This window comes from Phoca vitulina, unplaced genomic scaffold (assembly GCF_004348235.1).
Source record: "Phoca vitulina isolate PV1807 unplaced genomic scaffold, GSC_HSeal_1.0 scaffold52, whole genome shotgun sequence".
Lineage (NCBI taxonomy): Eukaryota > Metazoa > Chordata > Mammalia > Carnivora > Phocidae > Phoca > Phoca vitulina.
This window is the reverse complement of record NW_022589755.1, coordinates 7,174,456-7,189,413: the sequence shown is the minus strand read 5'-3', so window position 1 is coordinate 7,189,413 and position 14,958 is coordinate 7,174,456. Positions and strand designations below refer to the sequence as shown.

Below are 14,958 nucleotides of genomic sequence, written 5' to 3'. Positions count from 1 at the left end.
TGAAATTCTCTCCTTCTCCTTCCCCCTCAGTCCCTCCCCCCATACTCTCTCTCTGTGTCTAAAGTAAATAAAATCTCTAAAAAAAGAAAGAAAGAAAGAAAGAAAAGAAAAGAAAAGGGAAATCCCTTAAAGACTCCTAACTCCTGCTTCAGAGATGCCCCCAACCTGGACCCAGCTGAAGCCAAAGACAAGTTTCCCAGATACAGGATATTATCGGTGGCTTGGGGATTAAACAGTCACCTCCTGGAAGCTATTTCCTGCCTTTTTCAGTCTCATAAGTTGCACATCAGAACCTTGACTGGAGGGCCTGTTCTCTTTCTAGTACCCTATGACATCATGGCCCATCCTGACTCTCCATTGGCGGAGAGGCCCACTTTCCTCTCGGGGAAGGAACAGGGCTGCTCTCTAGGCCCAAATGGACCCTAAGTCATATCCCTTCCTCTGAGAATCCCTCAAAGTACTCCCTCAGGGACTCTCCTGCAAAGATCACCCAAATTTGAAATGGTGTTGTCCATTGTGGCTGCAGGGGGCAGAGGTCAGGGTGGCAAGGAAGGTCCTAGGCCATGACAACCTTCCATGCCATAGTACTTCTTCTTTTAGCTCCACTCCTCTGGCCTGTAGGTACCCAGCTGTTGGGTGGGAGTAGAATTCTGCTCAGCACCAAGTGATGCCATACCACTCTGTGGCTCCCAATTGGCTATTCTCTCAGGAAAGCCTTTAGGCTGCACTTCCAAGACCAGATGAACCTCGGTCGGAACCCTCTTTGGAGATTCACTCCAAGTCCCTTTATTCCTTTCTCAGAGACTATCCTAGGACCCATCAGGAACACAAAGTGCCTAAGTGTGGAACTTTCTGGAAATCTGGCACCGCTGTCCTTTCCTTCGGCGCATTTCCCGCCTTTTCTCTCCACCCTCCTTCCCTCCCACTGGCTTCTGGCCAATCGCCAGGCAACACAAATCTCACTAGCACGCAGTGACGTCATACCAGCTCTTCGATTGGATGAGGCGTTTTGGCGGGGAGCATAGCCGTCCTTCGGGCGCGTAGGTTTCCTTCCTCTGCCTCTCCGAGACCCTCCCAGCACATATCGGGTGCTGTAGCCGAAATTCCCCCCGAGATTTAAGACTTTATTAGGGGACTAGCCGCCCAGGTCACAGGCCAAAAGTCCTGGCCCGACACCGAAAGTCTTGCTGGCGTTTTTGCCGCCTTGGGGGTGGGGGTGGGGGTGGGGTGGGGGTTGTCCCTCGGCCTGCACGGTGCTGGCGCGTGCCAGTGACGTCAGGGGCTCCACGGCGTCTGATTGGCTCGCTAAGGGACGCGCCGTCGAAGTGGAAGGCGCACCTCGCGGTCGCTTCCAAGTTCCTCCGTCGGCGGCGGGGGCGCCCAGGTACGGCTCTGGTGCTCCGGCCCTGGGCTCGGGGCGGGGGGCCGCAGGCCGCGGCAGCCCCCGGCGCGCTCCTCCAGCTGCAGCCGCCGCAGAGGCCGGGCCCAGCGTGGCCTCCAGGGCAGCGCGAGGCCGTGGCGGTCGAGGACCAGGCGCGCGGGGTCGGGGCGGCCGGCCGCGCTGCCCAGCAGCAGGTAGTCGGTGTCGGGCTGCAGGCGCAAGCAGCCGCAGGCCAGGTCGGCGCGGGGCACCCAGGCGTCCTGGCCGCCGCGGCGCACCGGCCGCGCCCGCTGCTTGTACACGGCCAGCACGCGCACGGCCAGCCGCTGCCACGCCGGGCCCGCCGCCTCCGACGCCTCGGACGCCAGCACCTGCGCGCGGAGAACTGCGGGGAGCGTTGCCGTCAGGCCCGGGCTGGGGGAGCCCCTGGCGTCACGCGGGGTCAGCACGGTGGGGAGGTGGGGGGGCGAGACCCGGGGGGTGGGCTCCCAGGATACCCTTCAGGGAGGAGAGAGACCTTAAACGTTTGAGGGTGAGAGGTCTGGGGGTCTGGCCCTGTGTCGTGAATGCTGGAACCTGCTGGAGGAGACTTGGTCGAGGCAAGGAGGGCAGGGCTTATTGGAGTGTGAGGTGGGGTGCCAGGATTGTGATTAGGAAGGGCGGGACGATGGAGGGCTCCTCCTGTGGAGGGGAGGCCAAACAGAGAGAGGAGCCTGGGAACATGGGACACGCCATGTGGGGACGCTTTGGTTGGGGTTTATACTGGGAGCATTAGGTGCCAAAATGGCCTAAAGTGTGGGGAGGGTTGACTAGGGGGACGCTACAGGGTGTGTGGCTGGGAACAAGGCAGAAGAGGCAGGTCTAGGGTCTTGAATGTGGCAGGGTCAAAAGATGTCAGAAGCAGAGCCCTTGGAAAAGGGCATTGCTCAGGGAGGGGCTCTGGGACGAATCTGGGGGCCAGAAGGAGGTCAGAACCTAGAACCTGAGGGTTGAGGTCATACTGGTGGTGACTCAGAAACATGTGCTCTCTGAAGGGGTGAGGTGAGACGTGTTGGGGGCAGGACTCTGGCTCACAAGCTAAGTCTATGGGGCAGAAGATCCCTGTGGGAGGCAGGACGAGAAGTTTCCATCTTCCAGGTCCTAGACCAGTGGCCAGATGATGATTCTCAGAGAAGAGAGGCCTGGGGTCTTATACCATTGAGGGAAGTCACAGGCTGGTCTGGATTCAAGGGCTGGGCTGCACTCCTGAGTATCTAAGAGATCTGAGTTACCTGAGGGCATAGGCCCTGAGGTCATGGGGCTGGTGTGGACTGGTGTGACCTGATGAATTAGGGGACTTTGGGGGCGAGCCTCTGGGGGAGTGGGGCTACGGTTCAGGATTTGGGACCCTGATGGGAGGCGGAAAGTGTCTAAGATAAGCAGGACCCTCCATTCAACCAGCACCCCTTTGTCCTTCCATCCCCAGGAGGTCCCCTTTCTCCCTCAAAGATGTGCGGCTGAAGGAGGCCAAGAACATGGGGAAAGAGGAGACATAGGAAGATAGGGAACACCCCCACTCCACTGCCCCTGCCCCCCTTTGTCTTCTGTCCCATTAGGTCCTAGATCAGGAAGGGTCCTTTAGAGTCCCCCTTCCCATTTAAGATGAGAGAGCTGAAGGTGGAGAAGGTCTGAGCGAGTCATCAAAACACCTGGGCAGCTGCCGGCCATTTTCCTCCCCGGCACTCACCGTAGTCCAGCTGGCAGTACCTCCGAAGGCTCATGTGTACCCTGGTGCCCGAGACATTGCAGTAGTTTTGACATTGAGGGTCTGGGGAGGGTTAGGTCGTCTGCAGTGGGTTCCGGAGGCCTGGACCGCAGCGTCCAACCCTGCCCATCCCCCCATTCCATTATGATGGACAACTGGGGTGCCCCACCCCTTGGGACTTGGCTCAGTGGGCCACCCCTGGATCCCCACCTGGGGGCCCAAGCAACCCATCCCTGATCCCTTTTGCTGTCAGCGTTCTCCACACCAGCCTGTCTTACCGGAGCTGTAAGCACCAGGGCTAGTAGCAAGGGGGGTTGTTGCCTCTGGAATTCCTGAGAGAGACCAAAGCAGAAATTTCACCTTAGTGCCCCCTCCCCCGCAGCCGCCACCCCAACAGGAATCCAGGCATCCAGACCCCATGTCTATTCCCTTACGGCCCAAGAGTGCGAGCGCCCTTTGCCCTCCTCCTCCCAGGACCTGGAGTTGGTCCCTAGTCCCTTCTTCCTTCAGATCCAGGAATGTAGACTCCTCCCTCAGACTCAGGAGTCCAGGCTCCTAGCCTCCTCCTTCCCAAGACCAAGGGGACTGGAATTTGAGTCCCCACCTCCCCCAGAGGCCCAGAGTCGGACCTCCAGCCTCTAGCTCCCATCTCCCAGGGACCCGGCCGTCAGCATCCTTGCCCACTGGAGAGCTGGGATGTCCCCTTCCCATCCCACTTAGGACTTGCAGCCCCGCCCCTTGTCACTCACGCTGGCAGGGCATCCGGGGAGAGTGGCTCTGCTGGTAGCCGGGACCACAGCGGTTGCATGTGAGGCCGGTGACCCCTAACTTGCAGGGGCACTGCCCACTGGTTTGGTTGCAGACGCCCCCCGTGGCCCCGATCGGGTGACACTGGCAGGCTACATGAGGAGAGGAGCTGGGGACCCGGGGTGTCAGGGCCCCAGAGGCTCCTTCCCAGTCCCCCCCCGCCCCCAGCCCGCCAGCCCCAGGAGTCGGGCCCTGCATCCTTTCCCTCTGGGCCAGGCTTCGGGCCGCACTCACCCCTACAGGCCTTGCGGCTGGTGACGGGCTGGCTGGGGTCCCTCCAGAACCCCGGCTGGCAGTAGTGACAGTGTCGCCCAGCCGTGTGGTGGCGGCACCGCTCACAGACACCCCCGCTCCGGCCGCCGGACAGCCGGAAGAGCTCCGAGTTGAACCTGCAGCGTCGGGCGTGCTGGTTGCAGGAACAGGCTAGAGACAGGACGGGGCAGGCACATCAGGCTCCCGCCTTCCCTTCCTGGTCCCCAGCTTTCCCCCCCCACTGCCCCCCCCAGAGGTCCCAGACCCTCCTCATTCTCATCTTTAAGGTGGGTGCACCGGACTGGAGTGGGCAAGCCTGAGGGGCCCGACGGACCTCCTGAACGTCTGTGTGAAACTGGGGGCTCGGGGAGGAGTGGCCACTCTGGGGGCATGGGCTGTGGGGTCAGCCGCCCCCCGCCGCGTGTCTGCTCCCCCCTGTGCTCCTTGGGCAAGTGACTTCTTTCTGTAGCTTGGTCTCCTCCTCTGTAAGACGGCAGTCACAGTGTCCACTCCGTGAGGTTGGAAGGAAACCGAAAGGATATAAAGGGCTCGACCCAGGGCCTGTGACGCAGAGCAGGCGTTCAGGGCTCAGCGTGCTTCGTTCTCAGAGCGGCTCCGGGAGGCTTGCATCTTACCGATGCGAAAACGGGGGCAGAGAGGCGAAGTCATCTGCCCAAAGTAACGCAGCTCAGGGGCAGTCCCAGGCAGGCTCAGTACCCAGGGCTTCTGGCTTCAGAGTCCGTGCTCTTGGCAGCCAGACTGCAGCGGGGCCCACGGCTGGCGTGAGGATTCTGGGCGGCTTACGTGCGCGCGTGTGTTCCTGCAGAGCGCTGATCGGTAAGGCTGTGGTTCTCGAGTCTTAACGACTTCTCAGTTACTGGGAAACGTGAAGAAGAAACCACACAGCTTCCAGGGTCCACCCCCAGGCCTTCAGCTGGGCCCAGGCATCTGTGTTTCTAGCCAGCGTTTCTGAGCGAGATGCCGAGGGAGGGACTTCATGGACCATTCTTGGGAGAGGTTTAAGGAGTTTCTGACTCCCGAGGGGTTCGGGAGGCCTGGGCTGACAGGTGCCCCTGGGCTGACAGGTGCCGGGAACACAGAGGGGCAGCAGCGGGAAGGTCAGGACGCCGAGGCAGCTGTGTGTTCTTGGAAGAACGACTCGCCTCCCTAAACCTTGGTTTCCTCCCGTGCAGTGGGGAGCTCAGCCCCTCTCTCCCAGGGTTGTCATGGGCCTTAAGAGGTAGCAGTACTCTTCAGGTTATTGGTGGGAAGAATCAGCCTTTGGATTCTTTGTGACCAGACCTTCCGTCTGGAAGACTCAGGTGGTGGGAAGGGGTTCAGAGCACCATGCCTATAAAGCCGGCAGCTCTGCCACAGGACTCGGTCCCACCCCGTCCGAGACCCTGCTTTATCCCAACACTGTCGGCTTCTTACCCAGGTTCAGAGGCCAGTGCCATGCTCAGCCTGGGGCAACGTGGTGATCCTCAGAGGGACGACCTTCCCAGCTCCCAGGCCGTGCCCAGGCCCAGGATGAACCAAGTCCCACCCCCAGGCAATGTGAGTCTCCCCTCCTCCCAGCCCCCACCCCGCAGGGGCCTCAGATCTGGCTGGTGGGAATGGGCCAGAGGTGGTGGGGGCAGAGGGTCTAGGAAGACCCCGGTGGGGATGAGGACAGAGTGGGGAGCCAAGGATGGTGGGATGGGCTGTAAGTTACTCCACGTGACAGGGCAGGAAGAAAGAGAGGAGGGAGGGGGTAAAGAATTGGAGGGTGGAGAGAGAGGAGGGGTTTGTGTGTGTGTGTGTGTGTGTCTATCTGTTGGTAGAGTACAGCTACTTCCCAGGGCCTGGTACCACACTCAGAGCCTCTAGCCAGGCCTGCAGGCTGGCGTGGAAGAAGGAGGGCTGTCTCTGAGGAGGAGCTGCTGGAGCAATGGAGAAGGGCCCAGATTCTGGAAGCTCCAGGTCTGGAAACACGGTGGAGGGGAGAGGATGTGGACTGGGCCTGGGGAGCGCTGGTCTAGCTGCATGGCCCCGTGGATCGCCCATTATCTAGGAAGGTCTGTCTCCCTGAGTCCAGTCCCAGCACTGCCCCTTACTGGCGTTGAGCCTTAAGGCAAGTGGTGCATCCCCTCGGGGGGCCCCCCTTCTTCATCTGGGGAATGATAATATTGGTAGATGCGAAGCAAGCTGTTCTTCAGTGCCAGGTACCATACTAAGCTTTATTCTAAGCATGCATATCGACCCATTGGATGTTCACTACAGCCTGTGAAAGAAATGCTGTTACTGGCCCCACTTTACAGGCAAGGAGGTGGAGGCACAGAGAGGTCAAGTCACTTGCCTGTGGTCACACAGCTGGGAAGCAAAGGAGCTGGGATTTGAGCCCAGGGTGGCTGGCTGGCTCGCTGCCAAGCCTGTGTGCCTATCTGTCACCCTAGAGCGCCTAGCGTGATGGCCCCTGACAGGAGCTTGGCAGGGACAAGCCAAGACGCCCTCCCACCCCCTCACCCCCCAGCTGGACTCCCTGAGCTCAGATTCGGACCTGCCACTCACTAGCTGTGTGTCCTTGTGCAAGGGACTTCTCACCTCTAGACTCAGTCTCCTCGTCTATGAAACGGACCTGATGCTAAAACCTGCCTGGTACATAGCAGGTGATCGGTACATATGTACTTAATGAGTAAATACGTCCCCCGTGTGGTGGGTCTGATGCGTCGGGAGGTCCTGCTGCCTTGCTCCCCACGCTCACGCAGGAAATGTTATTCATACCAGCATCTGATGGCGTGTGGGGCAGAGACTGGATGGTGGGGGGGGTGGCAGGGACTGGGGCAGGCAGGTGGAGCGCAGGTGGGAGGCTGTGGGGGAGGGGAAGAGAGGGAACCAGCTCAGGAACAGTGGGGGTGAAGTGAGGAGCAAGGCGCCCTAGGGAGGGAGAGAGCACCCTGCCCATGGGGACCAGGGACCATCTGCTGGAGAGTCGGGCAGGGGCCGGGCTGGGGGTGGGTGAGGGCAGGAAGAGGGGGGCCCAGGACTCACGCAGGCAAGGGTGGGGGTGCCAGGGCGTGGCAGGCCGCCAGGGCCAGTCTCGATGGGACGGGCGGCAACTCTCGCACCCGGGGCCGGTGGTGTGGTGGCGGCAGCGACAGCGGGGGGGCCGGGCGCGGGCGGCACAGCGGGCTGCGTGGCCGTGGCATTGGCAGCGGCCCCTCACTCCAGCTGCCGCCAGCCCCGCCCGGCCCCCGAACTCCATGCGGAGGTGACTGACCACCACGCTGGATTTAGGGCCCGGTGGGGCTCGGAAGGTCACCTTCTCGGGGCCCCCCAAGGCCCCAGGCCAGGCGGGTCTGCGCCACAGTGATCTCCAGGGACCTCCTGTGGCCCAGGCGGCAGACAGGACCAGGGCTGGGGATCCTGGGGTGCAGAAGCGCAGGCTGATGGACGTCAGGAGGAAGGGGCCACCCAGGGCCAGGGTTAGACTGCCATTGCAGGTGGCCCGGGGGCTGAGGTCCGCCCCCAGGGAGAGGGCACAAGCCTGGGGACAGGAGGCCGTCAGGCCAGCCAGCCGGGTCACTGGTGGGAGGCAGAAGCGGGGGCGGCCACCTGGATGGTAACATGGGTCTGCGGTGGTGGCCTGGCTCAGGAGGAGCAAGAGGGCAAAGGTCACGGGCATGGTCCTAGGAGAGCAAGTACCTGGAGAGGAGAGGAGTGATCAGGCTGAGGGCCTCAGGCTGCCCTCATGGGTCAGCCACCACCCCGCTCCCCGCCCCCTGCCCCCAGGCTCTCTGAGGAACCCCTGGCATTCCACCCCCAGCCCTGCCCAAGCCCCCTCCCCGGCTGCTTCTAAGCGAGGAAAATAGTTCCATCTGGGGAGAATTACTGTTTACATAACCCAAAGGGAAAAGAACGCAAGCAAAATTGAGAATTTTGCCTGAACTAATCCGAAGCTTAACACCCCAGAGCTATCGTCAGTGTCGAGGGGTGGGGGCCCTGGGGAGAGGGCAAGGGGTAGGGACAGATGGAGAAACCTAGACAGACCACAGCGGGGAGGGGGACTTAGAGACAGATGAAGAAGAGCAGAGACAAAGAAATAGAGAAAGGGACAGAGGCATGGACAGCAGGGACAGACGGAGAGGAGGGGACCCAAGTCGAAGGGAAGGGCCAGGTGCAGAGAAGGAACCATGAGGAGAGAGGACCGAACATAAGGGGAGGCTGGAAGGCCCAGACCCACAGGGAGTTGGGGCGGGGGGGGGGGGGGGGAATGGAGTCCCAGGGAGCCTGGGGCCAGGACAGACAGACAGGCAGACAAGACAGACCTGGGGGCTCAGAGACACCCCCAGGGAGCAAGAGGAGAACAGAGAGCCTTGCTAGCCTGGTCGGTGGGGAGGCGGGGAGGGGAAGCAGGGGAGGGGCTTGCGGGGCATCAGAAGCGGGAGGCCAGGCCCCTGGCCCACGAGGATCAGAGCAGAGGCCCTTTCCCACGTGGGGCCCTAACCTTGTTCTCCACACCCAGGGCACGGAGGGGGATTATCGCCAAACAACCCAGCAGCCTCCTCCGCTGCCACCCACCCCCAGCCTCCACCCAGCCTTAACCCTTTCCCACCCGGGTGCAAAGCCGAGAGAACTGTGCTAAGGAACCGGAGGGGGTCATGCGGGGACTAGAAGCCTGGGTCACTCTGGAGCTGGAGAGGGGGGTTAGGAAAGCAGATGCCTGAGTCCCCCTTAGAATTCAGGGTGGGAGGACCCTGTCCTTAAATTTCGGAGGACTTTCTGATAATCTCAGCCCTCCCCACTCCCACCTGCCATCCTAGGCCTCAGGGTCGGGAGAGCGGAACCCCCGCATTCTCTACCCACCCTAAGGTCCCCAGATTAGAAAGGGGAACAGATGTGGGGGGTGGCAGGTGCCGGTGAGGGTGGGGGCAGAAAGAGAGGCAGGGCAGGGCAGGGCCAGATGCCAGGGTGTCCGAGGGGGGCCTGAAGTCCAGACCCCCGGATGGCAGGGGCTAGGAAGGACTTACTGCTGAAAGTCCTCCTCCCCCCATCTTCCCCTTCCAGGACTGGCAGCCCCTAATGAGGAACTTCCTCAGGTTTGGGGGCCTTGGAGCCTTTTCTGGGCCCCACTGTCCACGCCCCTGGCTTGCTCCCAGCTGGGAGTCTGTGAGGCATCTGGGGGTGCAGCTGGGGTCACAAACGCCCCCAGCCTGATTTTACAGCCCTCAGTGTCCCCACTGCGGTTGCCATGTGCAGAGACAACCTCCCTGGGCCCCGGATTTGGGGCATCACCCTCCGCCCCTCCCAATGAGCCTGGCGCCATTTTGTGCACTTGCGGCCCCGGGCATTTGCCCTGTCCCTTAGCGCCAGCCTCGTTAAGGACCGAGCCCCCATCTCCTACCTCTCCTTTCTTGCCTGGGTGGTTCACGGGGTACCATTTTCTGGCCCTTAGCACCTGGGACAGCCAGGCCGCGAGTCCCCCGGTGTTCCTGGAGGATCCAGAAGCCAGCCCCTGCCCATCTGGGAACCCAGATGTCCAGCCCTTAGCCCCTACCCCTCTGGGAGCCGGAGCCCACTCCCACCCCCCTTTAAGGAGCAGAGTCTAGCTGTGCTCCCACCAGACCCATCGTTAGGCCCCCATGCCTGGGCCGTGAGGGGGTCCATCTGGGACCCAGGCTCCTCTTCCCTGGCTTTTTTTGCACGCACCCCACCCTTTGCCCCTAATGTTGGCCAAACCTGCACCCAAGAAGAACGTGTCCCCTGCAGTTAGCTCCTCACGTGTTCTTCCCTCCCGCAGGAGCTTGGCGGCAGCGTGGGCTCTCAGGAGTGAGCGCTGAGTGGCTGTTGTCAGGCCTCAGGCTAGTGGGGGTTCTGGGCGGGAGCTCAGAGCAGAGCCCGCAGAATCCAACACCACCACCGCTCCCCCCCACCCCCACCCCCGCCCCAGTCCCCTCGCCAACCACAGCCACGCTCTCCCCGCAGGGACCCCAGCCAGCCACGCCACCCAGGACTGTGTGGGACGTGAGGGATGTCGCCCCAGGGGGGCCCGGAACCGGGCAGCCCCGAGCTTGCTGGCCCAGGAGGCTCAAGGCAGGTAGGATGGGACAGCGGCCCCACGGGCTTCCCGGGTCTGGGGTCCCCGCTGCACTGACACTCAGACCCCTGCCCCACCGACTCCCCACAGCAGGCAGGCAGGCAGGCGGTAGGCCGGCCGGGCTCAGCCCACCACGTGGTGGTGCGGTCCATCGGGAAGGGAAGGGGCTGACCTGCCAGGCGGCGGGACCCCCTCCCTTCTGGACCCTTCTGTCAGCTGTGGGTAAACTGAGCATTAAGGTGAGTCACTTGCCTTTTGGAAGGATCTGGGCGGCCACCGGGAACCCCAAAGAATCGGGCCGCTTTCTAAGACGGTGGGGAAGGAAGTGAGGAGGCAGAATCCCTGGGCCTCCCTCATCCCACGTTGGAGGGAGAGAGCAGGGACCCCGAGGGGGACAGGGACAGAGCTCAAAGCCAACGTCCCCGTGGCCAGTTTCCTGCGAGGCCTCAACACTTCAGTGATGAAATTTTCATGCCAATGTGGCTGTCAACCATTACGGACCCACTGGTTCTGACTAGAAAAATAACGCTTTCCACCCCCTCCCGCTGAGGAGAGCAAGGGTCTCGGGAGCCTAGGGCTTTGCATGTGCTTATTGAGGCGCTGCGTGGACCTGACCCTGACGGGGATTTGGGGGCCCCCCTGCTGGCGGGAGCCTGTCCTGGGGGTCGGGAGGGCGCAGCCAGGACAGTCTGTGATTCTGGTTCCGGGGGACCCCCCTGCACCACCGTGGAGGGCCGAGCCTGGGCGGGAGTCGGGACAGGGACATCGCGTTTCAAATTAGGCTGTGGGGAGGAGTTGGCTGCAAGAGAAAGGGGTTGGAGGCGGAGACACCCCCAAATCTGAGGAGGCATACCGGTTCCGGGGACAGGCGGTGTAAGCGACAGGGTAAACTCGTCCACGACACCCCCCCCCCCCCCCCCCCGCACCCTTGTCAGGTTTACAATCTAGAGGAGAGAGCGCTACAGAAAAGTAGTAAGTACTTCTGTTCGAGAGAAGAGCCAGAAGGCGACAGGCGCTTCAGAGCAAAAGCAAGCAGGGAAGTGGGGGCAGGGGCGGGGGTCTGGAGGAGACATTTGGTCTGAGACCTGAAAGTGGTGAGGGCAAGCCACCCGGGCATCATCAAGGCAGGAGTGAACAGGGCAGAGGGAATGGCCAGAGAAAATTCGAGAAGGCTTAGGTCTTGCTTTATTTTCCTCCTGTCCCCGGGACAAGAAGTTTCTTAAGCTAATGTGACCTGGAGGGAAGCTTTCTTCCTCACTTGTTTTTCACAGCCTGAGCTGCTTGAGGCGATTAGCACCCCTGAAGGTGCCTTGGGGGGTGGTGTTGGGGGAAGGGCAGAAGCCGCCGGAGCTGAGAGGAAAGAATTCTCCAAGTTGGGAAGGAGACTTTTTTTTTTTTTTTTGGAGGAGTTCCTCAACTATTGGGCACCTTCACCCTCACAGTGCCCCAGAGGGGAGGCAGGACCTCCCTGGGGCACAGCTCTGTGGTGGCTCAGCAGGGTGGGACCCACAGCTCTGGGCTTCCAGAGATCTTTCATCCCTACCTCGGTGGCCCAGAAATAACAGAGGCCCCACGAGGCCGGGCAAGTCGTACTCCGCGTATAACTGGACGGAGAGTGTGCATCTGAGTGCTCTCCCTCAGGAAGCCTCGAAAAATCCAGGACAGCAATGGAGAGCACAGATTGCTGAGCCACAGTGCCCGGGATTCAAATCCACGCGCTCCCTCTTTCCTAGCTGTGTGACCTAAGGCAGATTTCTTAACCTCTCTGGGCCTTAGCGGGCTCATCTGTTAAATGAGCCTAACAATGCGCCTTCCTCACAGGAGAGCGTGAGGTCTAAATGAGCGAAGACAGGCCCACAGTCTCATTCCTGAACCTCTTTGGACCAGATGTGGTTCAGAATGTGTGCGTCGGCCCCGTGGCAGGGTGCGGGGTCTGGGCAGCATCCCATAATCGAACGGTATTGTGTCTGCAGCAGAACACACGGGCATCACATTAAGTCAGGTCTCCAAGTAGCCGCAGGTCACGTCAGGCCACATTTTGTCCCCAGACGAGTTCAGTTCAGCTGGGGGTTGGCCACCACTCTTTAGGAAGGTGGCCGGCAAGGAATCGCGGACAGGGCGAGTAAGTGCTGGGGCCGGAGCCACGGCCCTGATGCGCTGTTTTTCTGAGACTTTCCTGACAAAAAGCCAGGAGAGGGAGCTCTTGAGACTCAAGGACAGAGGGTGGCAGAGGACGGGCTGCCGGATTCGCAGAGCCCGAGATGAAAACATGGGGTGTCTTATTCTGATGGATGTATTGATAATTTCTAGCTGGTGAGAGCAGAGCATTAAGCCAAGTGCAGCCCCCCCCTTATTTTTTAAAAGTAAACTCTGTCCCCAACATGCGGCTCAAACTCACAACCCCGAGATCAAGAGCCGCCTGCTCTACTGACTGAGCCAGCTGAGTAAAGCGTAGGTCCTTGTGAGTACGGGCCGTGGGCAACCGCACAGGTCACACACCATGGGGGTGGCCCTGGGCGGTGGGTACCTTTGTCCCGAGCGGCTGCTTCCTCCCCAGTAGCCCAGGCTCCAGTACCTGCTCAGCTCACCTGCTCTGGCTTTGGGACCTGGCCGGCCCTGCAAGCTGGCCCCAGGCAGGACCAGAGCTGAGCCGGCAGTGTGGTAAGGATTGGGACAGCTGTCACCAGCCCAGGGAGAAGAGGGGCTCATTCTTTGGCAACTAAAGCAGCGGGCAGGGCATTTCTTGGACCCCCCAGTGGAGGGAGGGTAATGTCCTACCTAGCCCTCCTGTGGAAGAGCCAGTCGACCTCGCCGGGGACCCACATTGAACAAGACACTTGAGGAGGGCCCAGGAGTGTTCAGATTTCCCAAAGGGTCAGATTACTAAAGGGAGGAGCCCTGGAATATTGGAGGAGGAGGAGAGCTGAGGCAAGGCCCACAGAACCCTGCCATTTAAGGGGACTGGCAGAAGGAGAGATGGGGCGCCTGGACGGGGGGCGGGACAGAAGGCAGAGAGTGAGGAGTGGGGGTCCTGCCACCCAGCGCTTCCTTCTGCCCACGAGACTCCTGAGCTGCAGCCTCAGGGAAACCGCAGGTAGAGGGAGAGCAGAAAGTGGGTCAGGACGCACTGGACGCCCCTAGCCTTGCTTGGAGGAGTTGAGTGCGGGAACGAATGATTTGGGGGTGAATGAGACTCGGGTGCCCCTAGCTGTCACTCCTGACTGTGTCCTCTCTCCTCCCCCCAGCCATCATGGGATTCCGGGCCACTTGCCCTTCCTTCTCCACCATCTACTTCCTTTTCATCCTCTTGGTGGTGTCCACCATCTTCCACTCCCATCACCGCCTGGCCCTGGTGCCCACCCCCTGGGCCTACCCAGGCCGCGTGGTCCTGCTCCCCAGACACCTGCCGTCGGGGGGCATGTTCACCATCAATGCCAAAGGCCGCCTGGGGAACCAGATGGGGGAGTACGCCACCCTGTACGCCCTGGCCAAGATGAACGGGCGGCCGGCCTTCATCCCGGCCGAGATGCACAGCACGCTGGCCCCCATCTTCCGAATCAGCCTCCCGGTCCTGCACGGCGCCACGGCCAGCAGGATCCCGTGGCGGAACTACCACCTGAACGACTGGATGGAGGAGCGCTACCGCCACATCCCGGGGGAGTACGTGCGCCTCACCGGCTACCCCTGCTCCTGGACCTTCTACCACCACCTGCGAGACGAGATCCTGCGGGAGTTCACCTTGCACGACCACGTGCGGGAGGACGCCCAGAAGTTTCTGCGGGGTCTGCAGGCCAAGTGGGCCCGGCGGGCGACCTTCGTGGGGGTCCACGTGCGCCGGGGGGACTACGTGCGCGTCATGCCGCGGGTGTGGAAGGGCATGGTCGCCGACCGGGGCTACCTAGAGCAGGCCCTGGACTGGTTCCGGGCCCGCTACCGCTCCCCAGTCTTCGTGATCACCAGCGACGACATGGCCTGGTGTCGGCAGAACATCCATGCCTCCCCGGGGGACGTGGTATTCGCCGGCAATGGCCTTCAGGGCTCCCCCGCCAGGGACTTTGCGCTGCTCACGCAGTGTAACCACACCGTCATCACCGTGGGCACGTTCGGGATCTGGGCCGCCTACCTGGCGGGCGGGGACACCGTCTACCTGGCCAATTTCACCCTGCCCGGCTCCCCCTTCCACTGGATCTTCAAGCCCCAGGCGGCCTTCCTGCCCGAGTGGGTGGGCATCGCCGCTGACCTTGGGCAGGCCAGAGAGACTGGCTCCTAGCCCGGTGTGTCGCGTGTCCCTCCCTCGCCCTGGGGCCAACAGGCTTTGCCCCAGAGCTGCAGCACCTGTGTTTGCCTCCAGGCCACGATGCTTCCCAGCTGGGCCACCTCGGACAAGTGACTTAACCTCTCTGGGCCTTAGCGTGCCACCTGCAAAGTGGACCTAATACAGAACTTACCTCCGCAGCTCCTGCAGCTAGTTTATTTAGTGTCTTGGGAACCCGAACCCGAACCCGAACAGGCACGTGGGTGGCGTATCCTGAACTTTCGGGCTGCTTTAAGATGGAAACATATATTTTGCCCTCTCTTTGTCTGTAGCTTCAGGAGCGTGAGTCCAAGTGCTTTGCCCTTGCCCCCTGGGAGGGTTCGGTGAAGCTGTTCCTGCCCTCAAGTCAAGGAGAGCCCAATGTCAAGCTTTGGGTTTCATGG

General features: G+C 61.4%; 2 protein-coding genes across 2 annotated transcripts; one reads left to right on the top strand and one right to left on the bottom strand.

Annotated features, from left to right (window-relative positions):
• Positions 1-1,305: 1,305 nt before the first annotated feature.
• Positions 1,306-7,848, bottom strand: NTN5 (netrin 5). Its single transcript, XM_032388943.1, has 6 exons — positions 7,215-7,848; positions 4,167-4,355; positions 3,875-4,024; positions 3,404-3,457; positions 3,108-3,188; positions 1,306-1,766 (listed from the first exon to the last, which is right to left on the bottom strand). The coding sequence occupies exons 1-6, from the start codon at positions 7,846-7,848 to the stop codon at positions 1,306-1,308; spliced, it is 1,569 nt and encodes a 522-aa protein (XP_032244834.1).
• LOC116622225 (galactoside 2-alpha-L-fucosyltransferase 2-like) lies at positions 5,649-14,859 on the top strand. The gene is made up of 2 exons (XM_032388493.1): positions 5,649-5,741; positions 13,506-14,859. Exon 2 carries the CDS (start codon positions 13,511-13,513, stop codon positions 14,528-14,530), a length of 1,020 nt encoding a protein of 339 aa, XP_032244384.1. The 5' UTR covers positions 5,649-5,741; positions 13,506-13,510; the 3' UTR covers positions 14,531-14,859.
• The last annotated feature ends 99 nt before the right edge of the window (positions 14,860-14,958 follow it).